The sequence below is a fragment of the Camelus ferus genome, chromosome 16 (genome assembly GCF_009834535.1).
Source record: "Camelus ferus isolate YT-003-E chromosome 16, BCGSAC_Cfer_1.0, whole genome shotgun sequence".
NCBI lineage: Eukaryota > Metazoa > Chordata > Mammalia > Artiodactyla > Camelidae > Camelus > Camelus ferus.
In genome coordinates, this window is record NC_045711.1 from 43395748 (window position 1) to 43416461 (window position 20714).

The 20714-nt window shown below is 49.0% G+C and overlaps 1 protein-coding gene across 1 annotated transcript; it reads left to right on the forward strand.

The window, feature by feature from the left end:
- The first annotated feature begins 10139 nt into the window (after positions 1–10139).
- SPACA3 (sperm acrosome associated 3) lies at positions 10140–13292 on the forward strand. The gene is made up of 4 exons (XM_006185834.2): positions 10140–10341; positions 11144–11302; positions 11702–11780; positions 13206–13292. Exons 1-4 carry the CDS (start codon positions 10155–10157, stop codon positions 13270–13272), a joined length of 492 nt encoding a protein of 163 aa, XP_006185896.1. The 5' UTR covers positions 10140–10154; the 3' UTR covers positions 13273–13292.
- The last annotated feature ends 7422 nt before the right edge of the window (positions 13293–20714 follow it).

The following is a 20714-nucleotide window of genomic DNA, read 5'->3' on the forward strand; positions in this document are numbered from 1 at the left end:
CTTTCTCTCTTCCTCAGTTGCTTCATCACAGGTGACTGCGTTCTGCTCCCCCAGCTGCGCTGACCTGATTCATTCCACCACCTGTTTTGTTTCTACCACTTAGCTACCAAGGCCTTTAGAGCAGAAACGTGTTATAATTCTAAATAAAGCAGACGCTGAAGCACATTTGGGTTATGTTTATGTTCTAATCATTCGCCTTCTGGCCAGTCAGTTTTAAATAATCTTAAATTAGACTTTGTGAGAAGTTCCAAGGTTGACGGCCCCTCATTTCCAGTTATTTTATTAGATTAGTCAGAACAGTAAAATTACCCTGTGCATTTCTCCTTTAAAAAAAAAAAAAACGTATTATCAAATAATCACAGGTTCACAGAAAGCTGCAAAGATGGTAGAGAGATCCTGTGTACTCTTCATCCAATTTCCCCCAAGGATATATCTTATAAGCCCAAGGAAATGAATGCTAGTAATTCCCTGCTTATCCAGAGACCCTGTGACTTCGGTGAGGGCCAACACCGCACAGACATGGGTGGGGAAAAGACCTCTGATGGGTTAGAACAAGCCCCTGCTTTCCCTTTGCAATGTCCTTATACAAGTATTGTATACAGTTGGCCTTCCGTATCAGTGGGCTTCCACCTGCAGTTGGTTGAATCTGAGGATATGAAACCCATGGATACAGAGAGCTGACTGCACCAGGCCATTTCATATAAGGGACTTGATCATCTGTAGGTTTTGATATTCTGGGTAGGGGGTGGGGAGATGCTCCTGGAACCAAGACCCCACAGATGCAGGGGGACCACTGTAATATCTGTCAGGATGTCGACATTGCTAGAATGTGTGTGTTTGGTTCTGTGCCATTTTCTTTTCTTTCTTTCTTTTTTTCCCTTGGGGGGAGGTAATTAGGTTTATTTATTTTTTTTAAATGGAGACACTGGGGATTGAACCCAGGACTTTGTGCATGCTAAGCATACACTCTACCACCTGAGCTATCCCCTCCTCGCTTTGTCATTTTATGACACGTACATTTGTGTACCTACCACCTCAATCAAGATACAGAACTGTTCCAGCACCACAAAATCCCCCCTGTGCCATCCATATATAGTCACATGCATCTCCCTCCCTCCCCAACCAGTGTGTGTTTTTTTTTAAAACTGAAGTATAGTCAGTTTACAAGGTTGTGTCAATTTCTGGTGTACAGCATAATGTTTCAGTCATATATATACATACACATATGTTCATTTTCATATTCTTTTTCATTATAGGTTTTGAATATAGTTCCCTGTGCTATACAGTATAAACCTGTTGTTTATCTACTTTATATATAGTAGTTAGTATCTGCAAATCTCCAAGCAGTGTGTTTTAAAATGTACTCTCCTAACCTTTATTCAGTGCCTTCTGGGTGTCTCACCCATTAATAGGTCAAGGAAATACAGAGATAAATATAACTTACTCCTTGCTCTGGAAGAGCTCACAGACCAGGCTGCAGTCACATACACCATAAATTACCAGTGCAATGTGGAAGTCCTATGACAGGGATAAACTCAAGGTGCCAGGCAGGGCAAGAAAACAGATTGGTGGGTTCAGGAGGTGGAGAGTGTTGGATTAACACTTTCCGTAAAAGTTGCAATGCTGGGCTGATTTTGAAGGATGAAGTGGAGTTATCAGGTACCCAAGGAGGAGAGATTTCAGGCAGGTAGGTCTGGGGAAAAGTGGGTAGTTGGGAACTGCAGAAGCCCGGGGGGTGGTGTTGCAGGAGGAGAAGTGCTGGGAGGTGGGGACTGGGGAAGTGGGGAGAGGACGGAGCGTGGAGGGCCATCTGGTTGATGAACTAGTCCTGCAAGTGATCGAGATCCACTGACAGATTTTAAAATGAGGCATGTTGCATTCAGTTCTTTTACTTAGATGGAGAAGGAATGATTGCAGTCCCAGATAAGACCCATTGATGGCACCAACCAGAGTAACGGTGTTGCAGCAAAGTGTGTTACAGCTTAGTGTTACAGCTCAGTTGTGACAGCAACCTGGATCGGGGCGAGAGAACAAGCAGCACTCGGAGAGCTCGAGAACTCAGGTTTATTACGCCAGCGGGCCCAGAGGAGTTAACACTCCAAGCTCTGGACCCCGTCTGTAGGTTTACACAGGCTTTTATAGGCTGCCAGTCTACACTTTGCAACATCCTATGCAAATAAGGTGTAACAAAAGTTGACTGATTAGGAATAAGCTTTGTAGAAATGGACCAATCAGGAGTGGTAGAAATAGACCAATCAGGAGTGAGCTCAATGCAAATGAAGCACTACAAATGGACCAATCAGGGTTTAGCTCAGGAAATCAATAGAATCTTAGGGGTAAGTTCCACTTTCCTAGAAGTAAGCCGTTTCAGAGGCAAAAAGTGAGATAATGCCGCTGCACCAGGGAACTGGATGGTGCTGGCAAGAGAGTAACCCTGCCTGGGGGTCCTGCTGGTCTTTTTCATGGGGTTTCCCACCTCAATGGGAACAGGTATGGAGGACCCATTTTTGACCTCTGAAGGAGGGCAGGATGTGGAGGGAGGGCATAAGAACGACGAACAAACACTTTTTCCAAATGGATGTTTTTCCTTTTTCCTTAGCATGTGTCAGTTTCCCTGAGAGCAAATCCCCAGGATGCAAGTCCAAGAAGACGAATGCTGGTAGAGTAAATCCCTGCTTATCCAGAGACCTTGTGACTTCCACGAGGGCCAACACAGCACAGACCCGGATGGGGAAGAGGCCTCTGTGATTGGTTAAAACACGCTTCTGCTTCCCCTTTGTGACATCCTTCAGGACCTCTTACTCAGAACCCTTTTTATTTTTTATTTTTTGGATAAATCGAACACATTTCTCAGAAGTATGGTTAGTCGTTTCCTCTTCCTCAAAGTAACAATAATTGAAAACTACCATTTATCGAGGGTCTGCTTGGTGTCCAGTTCCATGCAAGACACTTTACAAGTTATCTCATTAATTCCCTCAACAGCCCCCTGGGTGGCAGTCCTTTTCACTTGACAGGTGAGGATACTGAGGCTCAGCAAGGCGAACTCACCCACCGAGATCACAGAGGGAGTAAGTTCTGTGACATCAGGACTCCAGCCCAGGTCTGGCTGCTCTCAGTCAGCAGCCCTGTACCGTGGATGCCACAGATCACAAGAGGGGACGGAAGACTGTCAGCTGGTAGTGGCACCATGGCGAGGAAGGGAATAATGTGGACTGAGGAGCCTGAGGACTGTTCAGTGATTTTCCACCAGCTTCGCAGGAGGAGTGTATCAATCAGAGGAACAGAACATATAGGAAACGACAAGAAGTCTGGTTTGAACAGTTGTTTTATATATATATATAAAATAAATAAATATATATATATCTATCTATCTATCTATCTATCTATCTATCTATCTATCTATCTATCTATGGCATAAGGCTTATGCAATTATGGAGGTGGCCAAATCTTAAGATCTGCAGGCTGAATTGATAAGCCAGAGACCCATGGTGTTGTTCCAGTCTAAAGGCTGGTAGTACTCTAGACCCAGAAGGAGTGGGTGTTTCAGCTCTAGTCCACAGGCAGGAGAAAAAAGCCGATGTCTCACTTTGAACTGCAGGCAGGCAGGAGGAATTCCACTTTATTCGGGGAGAATCAGCCTTTTTGTTCTATTCAGACCTTCAACTGATTGGATGAGGCCCACCCACATTAGAGAGGGCAACCTGCTTTAGTCAATCTACTATTTAAATGTTAATCTCATCTAATGCACAGCACAGTATAGTGAATACAGACAGCAATGATAAATGCTGAGATGACAAATTAGCATTCGTTGCTGTGCAAGGATGTAGTGGACTCCCAACTCAGCCCAAGTAGTTCAGGGGAGGAAGTCAAGCTTCAGCGATGCTTTCAGGAGGACCAAAAGCTAGCCAGTTAGTTGGAGCAGAAAGGGCATGTTTGGCAGAGGGAATAACGTATAACAGCATATAAGACATGCTTGCAGAACATCGTCACACATTTAGGGAACTATAAAAATTTGGGTGGAACGGTGATTCTCACCTCTGGTAGCACTTTGGACATATATAAAGAAATACTAATGCCTGGGCCCTACCCCCAGAGATTTGGATGCAATTGGCTTGGGGTGGGGCCCAGGCATCAGCATTTTTCCCTACAGTGCCACCAGGCCTGAGAACCAGGAATGTAAGAGATGCTGCAGGAGAACGTAAACCTGAAGGGACATGATGGGGGCATCTCTGCTGGGATGCAGTCAGGAATCGGAGGGCGCTTTGAGGAAACAGGAAAGACCTGTGCAGAGCTCGGCAAAGAAATAAAGACCCACTGATGGCCACCTGGGGCCTTGTCTGCCCTCATCACTGTTCCTGTTGAGATGTTGAGACGTGGTTTCTTACTCCCCATTTGAAAGTAAAAGTCAAGTGGGAAATAAGAAAGCATACAATACAATAAAAATAAGCTGAAAGATTACTCAGTAAAAAGAAGTGATAAAATAGTAAAATCAGGCCAGTACAGTCAAAACTCCAAAACTCAGCCAAACAGAATCACCACCCAGGGCCAGACAATAAAAACAATAGCAAAGATACACCAAGCCAAGTGGTAGGCATCTTCAGGCATTGAGACCGTGAGGGAAGATTATTCCCATTTTACAGAGGAGCAAAATGAGGCTCGGGGAGATTAAGTACCGCAGTTCCAGGACGAGGTTGGGCAGGGTAATGACTCCATTTTATAGAGGAGGAAATGGAGGTTAACTGGCCAAGACGAAACAGCCAGTCAGGGGCAGAACAAGATACTGAACTCAGGTTTTCTGACTCAAGTCCAGAGCCATTTCCCTTGAACAAAGGCTCAGGCCTTGCCTGCACATTGGAGTCATCTGGGGAGCTTTTAAGAAACACTGATGCTGAAGAGACTTTTCTCCAGGGAAGGCATACAGGTGGCCAACAGGTGTATGAAAACCATGTTCAACATCAACGGATCATTAGGGAAACACAAATCAAAACCACAATGAGATATCAGCTCACACCTGTCAGGATGGTTACAGAAAAAAGCAAAAGATAAGTTTTGGCAAGTATATGGAGAACTCGGAATCCTTGTGTTTGTACAAATGCAAAATGGAAACCAGAATCCTAACAACATTAAAAATAGAACTACCATATGACCCAGCGATCCCGCTGCTGGGTATTCACCCAAAAGAACTGAAATCAGGATCTCGAAGAGATACCAGCACCCCTGTGTTCACTGCAGCTCTATTCACAACAGCCAAGATGTGGAAACAACCCTAAGTGTCCTTCGGATGAATAGATAAAGTGTGGTTTATACACATGATGGTACACTGTTCAGCCTCAAAAAGGAAGGAGATTCTGCAACATGTGACAACAGGGATGAACTCTGAGGACATTATGCTAAAGAAGCTGCCACAGAAAGACAAATACTGCCTGATTCCACTCACATGAGGTGTCTGTAAGAGTCAAGATCATAGAATCAGAGTGGAATGGTGGTTGCCAGGCGCTGGGAGGAGAAGGAAATGGGGAGGTGCTAATCTACGGGCATGAAGCGTTAGTTAGACCAGGTGAAGACGTTTTGGAGATCCGCTGTACAACCCTGAACCTGGGATCAACCACGCTGTACTGCACATTTAAAACTGTGCAGAGGGTAGAGTCCGCGTCAAGTGTCCTACCACAATGAAATTAAAAGGAAATCCAGACGCAGTGCTGGGTCAACCCTCAGATCTAATCTGGTGGGTCTGGGCTGGGGCGCAGGCAGACAGGGGAACAGGTGCGGCTCCACCTGCCTACGGCCGTGCTCTGCTCTTCGCAGTAACCGCTCCCGTGGATTGAGCATCCACGGAGATGCTTCAGGTATTCCCCCCTGAGAACTAAGGAAACTGAGAGGTGAAGTCAGTTTCCCCGGTCCCCCGGCTGGTAGTCACTAGGGCCCGTGTGTGTCCTCAGGTCAGCCTGACTGCAAAGATTCCCCCCGGCTGTGTCCCGTGGCCTTGTAGCAGGGGCCCCTGGACGGTGTGGACACTGTGGCACGTGCCCTTCCATTTCACATCTCTGTCCCGCAAGCTTTAGGGTCGACAACATCACTCTTGTCCCAGGCTTGTCCACGTGGAACTGCCATCATTCAGATGGGGGGAGGGGGCGGTCTGTGGCTCAGCATTAAGAACCTCCAAGCAGTCGAAGGGGTTTGACGGTGAGCGGTGAGGTAGGCTGCCTGGGGAGGCAGCAGGCACCCGCCATCATCACCATCACGGGGTAACCACCGGGAGGGTCCGGTGGGAGAAGAGGCAGCCTTCAAAGTAGTGGGGGGTGAGGGAGAGGCGGGCAAGAGGGGTTAGAGGCGCCAACTATGTCCCCAGGACCTGAAACTGAGGGGCTTGGTTGGGGGCAGGTAGCTAGTAAAGCTCACACGGTTCTAGAAGATGAGCTCACAGAACCAGAGAGTTCCAGAAGGCCCTGCATCAGTCTGGGGTCTGCCCTTTCCCATCATTCTCTGAAAGGTGGGTGCCCGGGGCCCCAGCAGGATCGCGGGGGTGTCCTGAGCTGAAGCAGGGTGTTGGGCCACTGCTGTTACTGCCACTGTCACTGCTGTGTCAGCTCTGGTGGGGACAACACCTGATCAGTGAGCCCCCTTTCCCCCTTCCTGTGGCTGTTAACCAGGACCCTGGGCTGGGCTGGCCAGAGAGGGATGTGGAGAGAGAGAGATGGTGGGCAGAGATGGCGGGCGATCCTGGGCTGGTGGCAGTGAGTTGAGAGAGAAAGACATGGAAGACCGTACTGGCGGGTCTCTGATCTCTGCGTCACCAGACCCGACTTCTTACACCTCTAGACCTGCTGTGAAATGTGCAGGATGCATGACTTTTAAGTTACTCTGCTACAAAAAAAAAAAAAAAAAAAAAGAAAATCAGAAACAGTCTCTGTAGAGCAGTCAGCTTGATTGCTTCATCTCTAGGTAGGGGATAGTAATCCAATCCACCTTGAAGCGTTGAGAGGATTAGATGAGATTAAGTTAGAAAACACCCAGAGAAGGCCCAGCTCGGTGTCTGCCAGATTTTAAGAACTCAGAAGGGTGTCTTCCTCCCTCTCATCCCCCACACTTTGATGGGAAGGATTCATGCTCTTGTGGTCACGATGTCAATATACTTCAGTCTTAAGAAGCACCATTCAACAGCCCATCCATGTCGGCAACTCTGCTTGACTCTTAGGATAAGAAGATAAATGAGACCGCCATTGTTCTTTGGAAGTTCACCTTGGAGTGGGAAAGAATAGCATATTTTGCAGTCTCATGGGCAGACACATAGGGTGCTTTGGGAGTGTTGGGTGGGGGTGGTGGCCTCCTGGGAGAGTCTCGCTGGGGAAGTCACCTCTGATGTGACCCTTGAAATGAGTAAGAGTTAAGCCTGTAACGGCATGGAGAGGGTTACTGTCCTAGATAGCAGGGTGGTCATGAGCGAATGGTAATTACTGGAACTTAATGGGTCGCTGGGGAGAGGTCAGCAGGGCTGGGTTGTGCGGGTCCTTGTGGACCATGGGAGCAGTGATGAAGGAAGCCATCACAGGATGTCACGTGGCCAGGCTTTGTGTTTAAAACATTCATGCTGGCGAATGTCTGTAGCATAGTTTGGGAGAAGAGTCAGGACTGGGTAAAAGGAGATGCTCAGCGCTCCAGGATGGTGGTCTGAACTAAGGGGAAGACGTTGCTCTTGGAGGGAAGGTAGAATCAATGCCCTGTTGCGCTGACTGGTTGGGGATGGGTGAAAGATTTAGCGATGGAGAGGAGTGAAGAATGGCATTCCTGCTTCTAGCTTGGACATTCTTATTTCTAGTTTGGACATTCCTATGCCTAGTTTTAAATCAAAAACCATGACTGAGTTTAAAACCAAGAATGTTTTAAACCAAGAAAAGAAAGACACAAGGAAGAGTAGATTATCATGGGAACGTTCACTTCTGTCTCAGATGTGCTTAGTTTTAGGTGACTGTGCGATAGCCAAGTGGAGATGTCCGGGAGGCAGTTACCTAGGAGGTCGGCTGCTCCGGGAAAGATGTCACGTAAGCCTGTCATCCTGCAGGGGGCAGTGAACAGCGGGCTGCCCAGAGGGTACTTGAACTGGAAGAGAGTAGGGCTCAAGGGAGAAACACCTGGGAAACGGATCCGCGTTTAAGACCCGGGCAGAAGTGGATTCCACAAAGGGGAATCAGAGGACCCTGGGAGAGGGGGAGCATCCTGGAGGCTGAGAGAGGCAAGAGGTTTAACTAAGTGGGGTGGCAGCGGCGTGAAAGGCTGCTGAGAGCCTGCGTGAGCCAGGAACTGACAAGGTCCATTGGACTGGGTGGAACAGTGTCGGGGCAGGGGTCGTGGCGGTGATGCTAAATTTCCCTGGGTGAGAAAATCGTAAACTTCCCCCTAGAAGTTTAGATGAGAAGAGAGGGAGGGAGACAGGTCAGAATAGAGTCCAGGGAAGGTATTTTAGAAGCTGGAGACTTAAGTGTGTCTGTAGCAGCAGAGAAAACAGGAGCCGGTGGAGAGGAGATGCTGGTGAGGCTGAGAGGAGAGGTGGCCTGTGGTACAGGGCTCAGAGATGGGAAAGGATGAAACCCAGGGCTCGGTGGAGAGACGGAGGCACCTACACTTGGGGAAGGTGAAGGCGGTTGAGGCTTCTGCCGCACGTGTGAGTGGGATGGGGCGACGGCAGAAAGAGGAAGGAAATCCCACCTGTGACCACCTTGTTCTTCTCAGGGATGCAGGTGAGGGACGGCCGGGTGGGGGCTCAAGGACTGCAGTGAGGGTCGTGAATACGCTTGGAGGGAAACGGGAGGAAACTGCCCTAGACCAGCATCAGTGCTGGGGCCAGCAGCACTAGAAGCCACAGCCAGCCTCGTTCTCGTGCAGAGCCCAGTCCTCCTGGTGCCTTTCCTTTCTCATTCCTTCTTCACAATCTGATGAGGCAGGTGTTATTAACTTCCTCACTTTATAGAGGAAGAAAATGAGGTTCAGAGGGGGTCTAGGTTGAGGTGGGCTTCCTGCAGAGACAAGACTTACTGCAAAGCGCACCCTTGTCCTGTCACCCTCAGGGTCTCGGGCCACCCATTCACAGGGACACCCACTCCCAAGGCTGTGTTTTGTTTTTGGAGTCTATGAAGGTGGAGGGCAAGGCGGGGGGCAGAGGTCGTGAGAGACATGGAACGCATGTCAGGGGTGCTGGGGGAGAGACTGGAATCGGAGGCTGCAGAGATGGGGGCTGGGGGGGAAGATATGATGCAGGGATGAGGCCATGGGAGCAGGTGGCTTTGACAGTGGAGGCCAAGGGCATCACCAGGTGCGAGGACACCAGGTGTCCTTCATGATGTTGGGACTGGCCTGCAGAGCCAGTGATGAGAGGCGTGGAGGACAAACCTCATGGGGTGAGGCGAGCCTCATGGGAGGCAGGGCTTCTGCAAGGTGATGGTTTAGAATGGGCGGCGGGCTGGAGGAGAGTTTCAGCACCGCCTTGGGGGCCCGGGTGCAGGAGGAAGAGCAGCCCCCACTTGTGAGGCTGCAGGGTGGCAGTGCCCTAGGGGGAGACCTGGCTTCAGTTCAGACCCGAAGGGGGAGGCTCAGCGCTAGAAAGTCCTTCCGTGGCCGTCGGGCTTGGGGATTGATTCACTCCGGTGCTGCTGCTCGGCTGCCCGCTCTGGGAACACTGCTCACGGCCATCGCCTGATGGCTTTGGAGTCTCACATAAACTTTGGTCTCAGTCCAAACTTTGTCCCTTCTTAGTTGTGAAATCTTGGGCTGCAGGATTCAGTTAACACCTGGCATGTAGCATGGAGCTCAAAGTATATGTTTTCTCCCTGTTTGCCCGCCTCTGCTCTCCGCTGCCGGGGCAGGGGGTGTAAAACGCTGGGCTGGGAAGGGAGAGGGGCTGGCTGCTGGGAACCCTCTCCTGGCTCTCGGGGTGTGTGGTGTGGCGGGGGGTGGCTGATGCTTCATCAGCTACAAGGGGTCTGGCGGGCAGCGTGGGAGCCTTCCGCCCACTTCCCGGGTACACTCAGGCCCCGGCTCCCTCTCCTTCCCAGGGACAGCCCTCTGTGAGTGGACAACCCCCAGAGCCACTGAGCTGCCTGCCACCCCAAAGCCCAGCTCCGAGCTGGTATAGCGAGGGTCCTACCTTGGCTGCCGCCTGCATGGAAGCCAAGAGCTGGGCTCCCAGAAGGCGGCCATGCCCGCCTGGGATCGTGTTGGTGGCCTTGGCCTCTCTGTTCAGCTGCCCGCTCACCCCCGGCCAGGCCAAGGTCTACAGTCGCTGTGAGCTGGCCAGGGTGCTCCAGGATTTCGGCCTGGATGGATTCCGAGGATACAGCCTGGCTGACTGTGAGGACCCCTCTCCCTGCACAGGCTCCCAGGCTCCCTCCACACTCGAGGGGTGTGGCCTTGGGAGCTTCGGGGCCTCAGTTCTCCTTTATAAAACAAGGGTCCCATGAGTCGAAAGGTAGAGAACACACAGCGTCGAGGTAACTGCAGAGCAGGCAGGCGACGGGCTGGCCCGACCAGAGCTGCACCTTCGCTTTCCCCCGCTGTCAAGTCAGGAGCCCGAGGAAGAGGAAAAGAATAAAAGGGGGGAAAAAAGGAAAATAATTATTTTGTACCCTGATATGATTCTGAATCACAGTCACTAGGATCAGACGGTCCCACTGAAGTTTAATGCAAACTGAGCGAACAAGAAAGACCAAATTTTCTAGCTGGTGGTGGTTTTGGGAAGCTTCGAGGTACGGCCACACGCAGCTCATTTTTCCCCTAGTTCCAGCCCTCTCTGTAGGTCCCACCTGTGCTTTCCTAATTGCATCTCTAAAGACTGAGCTCCTGTTCATGCCACAAACATTTCTGGGGTCCTACTATGTGTGGAACAGGGAGACAGTGGGAAGATTGCTGGCCTGCGAGTCCGGAGTCCAGAGGTCCGGTCCTGACTCTTGCTGTTTGGTAGCTGTAGGTGACTTTGAATAAGTCCCTTTGCTCCTCTGAGCCTCGGCAGAGTCCTGTGTTAAGGAGGAGGGAGGGTGTCTGCCCCCATCACCAGAGACTGGAGCTGAGGCTGGGAGGAGCTGATGTGTGGGGTCTGGCTTGGCCTCGATCTTGGAACAGCTGATCCGCAGGCCTGTGTCTCCACCCTCTGCAGGGATCTGTCTTGCTTACTTTGCAAGTGGCTTCAACACCGGTGCCGTGGACCACGAGGCTGACGGAAGCACCAACAATGGCATCTTCCAGATCAACAGCCGGAAGTGGTGCAAAACTCTGGACTCCAGTGGCCCTAACATGTGCCAGATGCACTGCTTCGGTAGGCCGGGCCTGAGCCTGGGGCTGGCGGGGGCTGGGTTCTGCACCCACCTTTGCGTCTCCCCTAGTTGTGTTTGCTCCTCCTGCCTTTGTGTCTGAGTGGGGACCCCCACAGCCTGCCAGGCCCACCACGGAGAGCAGGGTGGGGCCAGTGATGAGGGTGGGTCCTCCAAGGATCTGACTTGGGGTCCCAGAAGGGACACTGTCCTGATAGCTATGGGAATGCAGTGGGGATTGCTTCTGATGGGGGAAGTGACAGACAGACCTGTGCTTCCAGAGGGGTTGAGGGACAGGGCTGGTTTAGGATGGAAGAGGGTGTGTATGGGAAGAGACAGACAGACTTTGGATGTCCAGCTCTGCCTCCTGCTCCCTCATCGTGTTTCTCTGCCTCCCATCCCAGACTTACTGGATCCTGACCTCAAGGATAGTGTCATCTGTGCCATGAAAATAACTCAGGATCCCCGGGGTCTGGGTTCCTGGTGAGTAACAAGTAGCCCCGCCACCTTGGGGGTTGTGTGTGATGGACAGAAGCGGGGCTGGGGCTGTGGGCTGTGGAGGAGGAACAGGGACAGGTGATATGTGGCCAGTGAGGGAGAGGAGGAGGTGAACAGGACTATAAATACAGAGATGGACCAAGATGGGCCTTGCCAACGGCCACAGCTTCGGAGACATGTTGGGCTGAGGACGTCGCAGCCCCAGGAACTGAATCTGGAATGAGGCAGGCCCGGCAGGACGCAATGCACTTCTCTAAAATCAGGAGGGGTGAATGCAGGCTCAGGCAGGACCCCAAGGGCTTGAGGCCTTGGGGACACCACCCTGGGATGGAAGAAACAAGTCTTTTGTGTTAAATGAAAGAATAACTCTTTTGTGCGCTGGGAGTAAATTCGTGGCATGCGCAAGCCCTGAGAGGTGGCTGCGGCTAATACGAGAGGTCCCGGAAGGTCGGAGGGTGCTGTTTGCTCCTTCCTACACACCCCCGGGAACTCACCTGAGGCAGGCTCTGCGCTGGGTGCTGGGCTTCAGACGTGGCTGGGACCCAGTTCTTTGCCCTCGAGGGTCTCAGTTTGGTGGAAGCGACAACCGAGCCAGTCAACCCCTCTCGCTTGCTAGATTTAGCGGGTCCTTCAGGGGCACTGCTTGCCATTGGGCTCTTTGACACTGACATCACGGAGGACACTAGTGATGGAACCCCTGGGAACTTGGGACCCTGGAACCTTGCTTGTCGTCCTCGAGATGCCAGTGTGACGCTGGAACAAGGTAATAGTCCTGAAAGAGCCTATAAATTATAGTTACCAACCGTTGAAAGACCCAGATCGGTAGCCAAGGAGAATTGGATGGGTCATTTACAAGCTGTGGACCTCGGGCAAGTAATTTTGCATCTGAGTCTCAAGGTTTTCATTTGGAACATAGGGAACAGAATACTTGCCCAATCCACCTTGTTTGTAGGGCTGCTGGGGACGGGGGTGGGTGGCAGATAAATGGGTGATGGGTAGGACAGTGCTGTGTAAACTCTAAAGGGCTGTAGACACACGTGAGGGCACTGTTGTCTGCTGAAGTGGCGTCGTGTGGGAAAAGAACCCTGGGCTGGGGCTCTGGACCCCAGGACCCCAGGCCTCGTCACTGGCTTCTGGGTGAACTTGAGCAGATGGCTCTGTATCTCCACGGGTAAAAAACAGAGGCTAGGTAGACAACTTTTTAAGGGCCATTCTCTTCCCTTTTTTTTTTTTTTTTTTCCTACTTCCTCTTTGCTAGTTAACGGAGTTTACTTGGCTCTCTTCCCCTGCTGGTCCCTTTTCTCACCTCACTTCGGTGTAGAGCCCCTGCTGCCTGCCCGTCCTCCTCTGGGCAAAGACCTCAGGCTGCAGCTGACAGGGCCTCTCCTTCTCCCCCTCTTCCACCCTCAGGGAGACCTGGAGGCATCACTGCCAGGGCATTGACCTCAGTGATTGGGTGGATGGCTGTGATTTGTAGGATCCTCTCTGGATGGACAGCGCATACCTAGCAGCCTGGGAGATGCGGTCTGCTTCCTGACCCAGGCCTAGGGAAACAAGCCAACTAATAAAGCTTAGTTTAACAGGTGTGTGGTTCTTAGCTGTCTCTGTGTTTCCAGGTGGCATATTGGAGCCAGAAGCATCTCAGGGCTTCCTCACTGTTCCCGTGGGCTGGGGTTCAGCTGGACTCCAAAAAGCCTACCACGGGAACTTTGCCTCCATTCCTGGAGGCCTGGGCAGAGGGCAGAAGGATGTTAGTGCCTCCCCTGTCCACACCTGGCAGAGTTTCCTTGATCCTCTACCTAGACCTAGGTTTGCTAGATTTAGGAAAAAACAAAAAACAAAAAGAAGCAAACAAAAACAACAGTGACAACAACAAAAACAAGATGCCCAAGTTAAATTTGAATTTTGGATATATAACAAATACATTTTATGATAAGCATGTCCCAAATATTGCAAGGGACCTACTCATATTAAAGCATAATTTGTTGTGTACCTGAAATTCAAATCTAGCTACATGTCCTATATTTTGCCTGGCAGCCTTACCTGGGTCTGGTGTTGTGTACCTCTGGGTTGTTTGGGAGGGTCCTTGGGACACTTATTTTCTGTGGTTCTGGTCACAGAGGGTGACCACAGCCACCAACGGGTAGTGCACAGTGACTGAAGATGATCACCAGGGGTTTCAGTGGGGCCCCACCCTGCTCTCTAGTGCCCTCTGGTGTCAGGAGATTCAAGTGATGGTGGCCGTCACAACCTGGGTAAAGAAGCCATCCTTTATACTGCCAACCACTGCTGGGAGGCTGGACGATGGGGTGGGGGCTGTGAGTGGCTTTCAGGCAGCAAACTGCAGGTCTCTGCCTTCCTCAACATGCGGGAAGCTCAGAAGAAGGCAGCACTGTCTCCCATTAACCTCAAGTTCAGCGTCTTAAGTCCCTGTGTCTGGAGGAGAAAGGTGGACAGTCTTAGGATCACGGTGGACGTGGTGGCCCGAGCGGCAGCCAAGGTTATGTCTGAGAGGTTGAGCCCTGATTTCAGATTAGACTCTTCTGGAAAGGTCTCAGGGAAACCTGCAAGTACTGAACTGCTGACTGAGGCATGGCTGGCCACTCTCGGGAAGAAGGAGGGGACTACCATGCTGACCTCCTCCTTCCTACCAGCCTGCCATCTCCAAATGTCACTGGTCAGCGAACACCAGAGGGGTGGCTGAGCATCCACAGTTGCTGAGACAGGCCATTTTTCCTCCACTGCTGGTCTCGGGTGGGGCCACTCCCATCCCCAGGGAATCAGCTGCCCTGCCTTGGGTTCACCCCAGCTTTTAGTTCTGCAGCCCAGTGAAGCTCTTGCCTCCATGTCAAGGTGATGGTAAAACTTGAGGTCTGCTCATACAAGTGGACAGTGGTGAAGGACCAGCTCTGTGCTGGGAGTTGGGGGACAGGGGATCAGCAGCTAATGCATCCATTCTCTTGAACTTTTTTTTTTTTGGCTGTCCAGCTCCATTTTTGATGAGCACATTCTTTCTGTAAATATCATCATATACTTGACTGAGTTACATGTAAGTCTTTTTATTGTTGGAATATAGTCAAGTTTTCTATGTTGTGTCAATTTCTGGTGTACAGCATAATGTTTCAATCATACAGATACATATATTACTTTTCATATTCTTTCTTCATTAGAGGCTACAAGATATACTACTATGTAGAGAATAGATGAACAACAAGTTTCTACTGTGTAGCACAGGGAACTATACTCAATAGCTTGCTCTCTTTTTAATATTAAAGCAAACACCATGTGCCTACCATGTGACATGCACTATCTAATTTAGACCCTAGAACAGTAACTGTGATAGAGGTACCATTATTATCCTCATTCTACAGATACGGATACAGGAAGGTCGGAGGAGATACATTTTCACCCGGGTCAACGTGACCCCATGTGTGCTTTTAGATGCTGCGCTTCCCTGAGAGGTTGTTGTCCTGGGTCACCGGCAGTCTTCCCTCCCCCTCATCTGGCCAGAGACCTGTGACCCGTTCTCTTTGGGTGATGGGTGCCCTCTACTACTCTGTGACAACTCCATTAGAAAATTCTCTTTCTATCCTAAACATTGGGGGCAGTATTGATAGGGAGTGGTGCAGCCACTATGGAAAACAGTATGGAGGTTTCTTAAAAAGGAAAAAAACAGTGTTACTATATGATCCGGCAATCCCACTCCTGGGCATATATCCCAAGAAAACTCAATTCTGAAAAGACAAATGCACCCCAGTGTTCATAGCAGCACTATATACGATAGCCAAGACATGGAAGCAACCTAACTGTCCATCAACAGATGATTGGATAAAGAAGACGTGGTATATGTATACAATGGAATACTACTCAGCCATGAAAAGGAACGAAATGCCATTTGTAGCAACATGGATGGTCCTAGAGATTATCATACTAAGTCAGTCAGAGAAAGACAAGTATCATATACTACTTACATATAGACTCTAATACCATTGACACAGATGAACTTACTTACAAAGCAGATTCACAGACATAGAAAACAAACTTATGGTTACCAGGAGGAAAAAGAGAGAAGGAGGGATAAATTGGGAGTTTGGGATTGGCAGATACAACTTAGTATGTACAGAATAGACAAACAACAAGGTCCTACTGTACAGCACAGGGAACTATATTCAATGGCTTGTAGTAACCTGTAATGAAAAAGAATACAAAAAAAGAATATGTGTCTATATGTGTCACTGAATCACTGTGCTGTACAACAGAAACTAATACAATATTGTAAATCAACTATAGTACAATTAAAAATGTTTAAAAAATATTGATCGGGAGACAAGCATTTGGTAAATGGTTCAATTAGAAAACATCGATTAAAAGCCAGTAATGCTTCAGATAATCAAAAAATTATAACCATATTCATCAGTTCACTCAGTCCTATGCAGTCAATCCCTTTTACTAACAGTTTTATGAAATCAGAGCTTTCATTAGACTTCTTCTATATCCCACCAACCTCAGCGGTAGGATTTAAAAGAAATCTGTACTTGTCAGAAAGTCCCCTTTGCGGATTCTCTTGAAGATGAAGCAGTTCTGTAAAGCATCAGCTTAACTGTCTACGGATGACAGAAGACTGCAAAAGGTGAACACCCGATTACATTTTTTCTTGACAACAAAGCTTAATCAAGTTGCTGCCATACACTACCTCGAGATAACAACCAGAATTATGACCGATAGTATCACACTGGCATATCTAAATTTCCCAAACTCCATATAATTTCCAGAATGTCCATACCAGCAACATTTACCCTATACTGTACAATCCAGAGAGGCTTATCGTTTGTTTGACAGTGCTTCCCGTGCAATTCAACACACCAGTCAATCCTAGTTGGTTTAACGTTTTCCCCTGAGATGTCTCAGGGCCCTCTGAAGCATCCCAAAGTGAGCTAAAGTCAAAAACACTTCAATTAGAATTTGATAGAAAGTTTATGCGAAACTTTCTGTTGTTTTTGACAATGTTATCAGAAGCATCCTAAGTAAACTTGTTCTCTTAAGAGAGGAACCAAATCTGGTCCTGCGCTAGCTTGCTTTCAATAACAAAACCCATTTGCCCACTTAAGCTCAATCTAATATCAGCCCCGCCGTGCACAGAACTCCTTTTTTAGGGCTTCCTTTCCACAAACTTCCCACAACTTTCTGTATCCTATTAGTCTGTCCCTTATTTTTTTCCCCCTGTCTATAAACAACCAGCTCTAGGACCAAATCATTTGCCTTTCTCTTAACAAAATGCAATTCCATTTCTCTCTCTCTCTCTTTTTTAACTCAAAATATACATCCTACTTTCCCACTGTATACTGAAATACCCCCCTCAAAATTTTTAGTAACTTCAATTACATATTTAATTTAGAATCCTCAGTTCTCAAAATCTTCACTTCTAGTAAATGTTTCGGTATCTTATTTTGTTTGGGAATGACCTAAGCTATCCAACTATCCAATAAACTTCCATCATTTAATGTAATTTAGCACAATTCTGAAATTCTAAAATTTCAAGTCACTGACTATCTGGAGAGACCGTTTTTAAGGAGACATTCCAAAAACGTAATTATTTCCAAAGAGTTCACCCAAAAGCACCTAACTCATTTGCATTTAATTCACTTACAAGAATTTCATCACGCCAAGTTAATTTTTTTCTTTCTGCTGACAAACTCTGCAACAGAAACATGAACTTATTGACCTTCAGGAAACCGAGGTACAATAAAAGACGTGTCTGTATTGATCATACCAACAAGCTTAAGCTAGCTTTAATATCAGGTATCAGTTCAACATTGACTATTTCCCAGATCACATGCACCCAAAATTTGCTCTATCATATTTTATACTTAGATATATTTAATTTGTAAGCACTTAGTTTTAAGTCAATTAAATAGAGCTCATTAACAAGTTGATTTTTTACATACAGACATATAGAATCAGAGACCTCACAGTTTTTCTGCTAGAGTTTTTAAAAAAACCTCTCCGCCCACCCCCTGAGGCCAGGTAGATCATTCACATCACAGAAGCACAGGAAGAGAAGTGCAGATCCCCCCCCAACAAACTGCTTTTACAGCGCTCAATCATTTTGGCTTTTCTCAGGGATTTTTTTTTCCAGTTCCCAAATATCTATTTCAATTTAAAGATATAACAGTAATAGACTATATATCATTCATTCGCACTCACATCCCTCAATTTCAGCAAAAGCAAGAAGAGAGGATTTGGTCTCAGGTACTGAGACAGATAGACACACACAAGACAAAAGCAATTGCAAAAGGCTCACTTTGATATAAAAACCGAGCCATTAGGGGCCATTGTTCTCCGGATCTCAGGGAGTCCTGAGTCCACACACACAGTGTACAATAAAAAATATTATTTCCTTTCATTTATGGGAGCATAGCGGAAGATCTCGCAGTTTTGCAAAATATATCCTAGGGGGACTGCAAGATGGAACCGAGAGGTACTGATAGCGGTACTTAATGATTCACAGCTGATGTTATCAAAGATCAAGCAAACTGCAATTCAAAATGGTCTCTCAGGGTCACAGTTCCCTAGCACCCAAAATGGGGATTCCCCACCAATGCCCCATCCGTCCAGAAGGGGCGGACCCCAGCCAAGTTCCCATCAGAGATGAAGCTGAATAATGACCAAGGCTAGGAAGGGAAAACCACAACCAATGCAACAGGGAAGACACTCTGGTGGTGTCACACACGAGCCCTGTTTCTCATCAAAGACGGCTCAACCGGCCAGTGCATGTATCGATACACACACACATACAAACAACAAACGTGGTCCCACAAAAGATCAGATGAGATGCAGCCCCCAAATTCCACTTCTACTCCCAGGCAGAGGCCTCCAGAGTGGCCTAGCTCCTGAAAGAGAACGGACCCAGCATGGCTCCCAGTGAGCCCAGAGCATCTCCCCTCCCGCAAGGGAAGGGGCCCAGATGGAGCAGACAGAATTCCCAGCCTACGCAAGCTGGAGTGACTCACCCCTAGGAGACACCAAATGTGGACCACAGCTCCGGACTTTTCTCGGCTCCAGACAGCCTCCTGGGGGGGCAGGGGGAACTGGTGCCCGTCAGGGACAGTCCCTCCCGCGGCAGCTGCTGGGGACCATGGAAGAGGCTGACCCCGACCGGGGTTGACCTGCCATGGGCACAGACTCCTGGGCTGACTTTGCCAAAATTGTTACTGAAGGCAAGTTCGTGAGCCTGACACGTAGTGAGGTAAAAAAATACCAAAATGTCGGAGCTTGGGGCAGAGGAAGGTTCACTGCTGGGCGGAGCCTGGAGAACTGACGGTTCGTGCCCATAAAAATCCCAAACTCCCCAAAAAGGTTCAGCTGAGCCTTCTTAAAGTCCGGGTGAGGCGGGGCGTGGCCTCTGGGGGTAGGTGATCAGCTGTGCACAATTCTCTGATTGATTGATGGTGATCGATCCTTAGGCGGCAGAAGGTCTGGGGGCTACGTACATGCTCACGATCATCAAATAGTTAATTTCTTCTATTTGGTGGTGGTTTTTAGCATCTGAAAAAACTGGAAATCTGCACGATATACTATGATCTGGGTACTTCAGAGAGGAGCTACAAGCAGAGAATTTGGGGGAGAAGTCTGTCCTGGGAAGGCCCCACAGTGTGCTTTGAAGGCCCTGATCAGGCCACTTTCATAGCTGGGATGAAAGCTAATGCACACCAGCTGGCCGCCAGCACCCAGCACGGGAAACTGCTAGTCACGCTGAGCCCCGAGGTGGGCAGGACATTCATGATGTTGGACAGTCTGCTGCTGACCTCAGGGAACCTGACAAATTTCAGGGACAGGTACAGACTGTGGAAAAGACCCAGGACAGAGAGAGGCTCAAAGAGCCAAAGGGCTGTCCCAATCAGCTGTAAAGGAACTGCTTAAAGTAAACTGGAAGCAGATGTGGTTTGACCTCATTGCTGCCAGGAGGACCCCACCCGACGGGCAGTGTTGGTCGGCCTGTGGTAGATCGTAAAACGTGAACAAGAGTGCAGACCTGCTCACCCACCTGCCCTTACCATCCCTGGTGCCCCGCCTACTCCAGCGGAGGCCTCAGGGGGACAGCCCTCTTCAGGGTGGGTACCGCCCATGTCCTGGATACGGGATGCAGGCCAAGATGGCCTCCAGGTGAGGACCGTTGGAGGTGATCGGAGGTCTTGTGTTGAATGCACTATTCATTGGTCCCCCAGAAGTCAAATGTGCTCAAATGTGCTGGCTCTAGACACAAATGTTCTCTAAGGCATGGTCGCCCTTAGGAGTTTCCTGGTCCCCTTACCACCATCAGTGGTTACGGAGGGCAAAGGTCCCCTTTGACACTGCAAATTGGGTGTTCTTCCCCACGAGAATATGAGGTTTTTTTCTCCCTCCAATGCCAGAAAACATACTGGGCATTGATATTCATATTCTACAAAACCAGCCTCTGCAAATCTCTATTGGTGAATTCTGCCTCTGGGTTAGAGTCATCAAACCAGTGCTGAGGGGAAAGGCCAACTGGGAACCAGTAAGTCTACGGTCCCCATGAAGCATGGTAACTGTCAAACAATATAAATTATCTGGTGGGGGGAGGGCTTAAGGAAATAGAAGAAACTATTCAAGAACTGGGTGTTGTATGTCCTGCCCACAGTGCTTTCAACAGCCTGGTATGGCTGGTAAGAAGGCCAGATGGCTCCTGGCAGGTGATGGTGGCCTACTGAGAACTGAGCAAGGTAGTGCCACCCTACCCCTGCAGCTGTGCTCAACCTTGCCACCCTCTTAGACATCTCGGCTGCGGTCCTAGGAATGTACCGTGCTGTACTGGACTTATCAGATGGTTTTTTCACCTCTGGCCACCTGGTCATAAGATCAAATTTGCATTCACGTGGGAGGAGTAACAATGGAACTCTC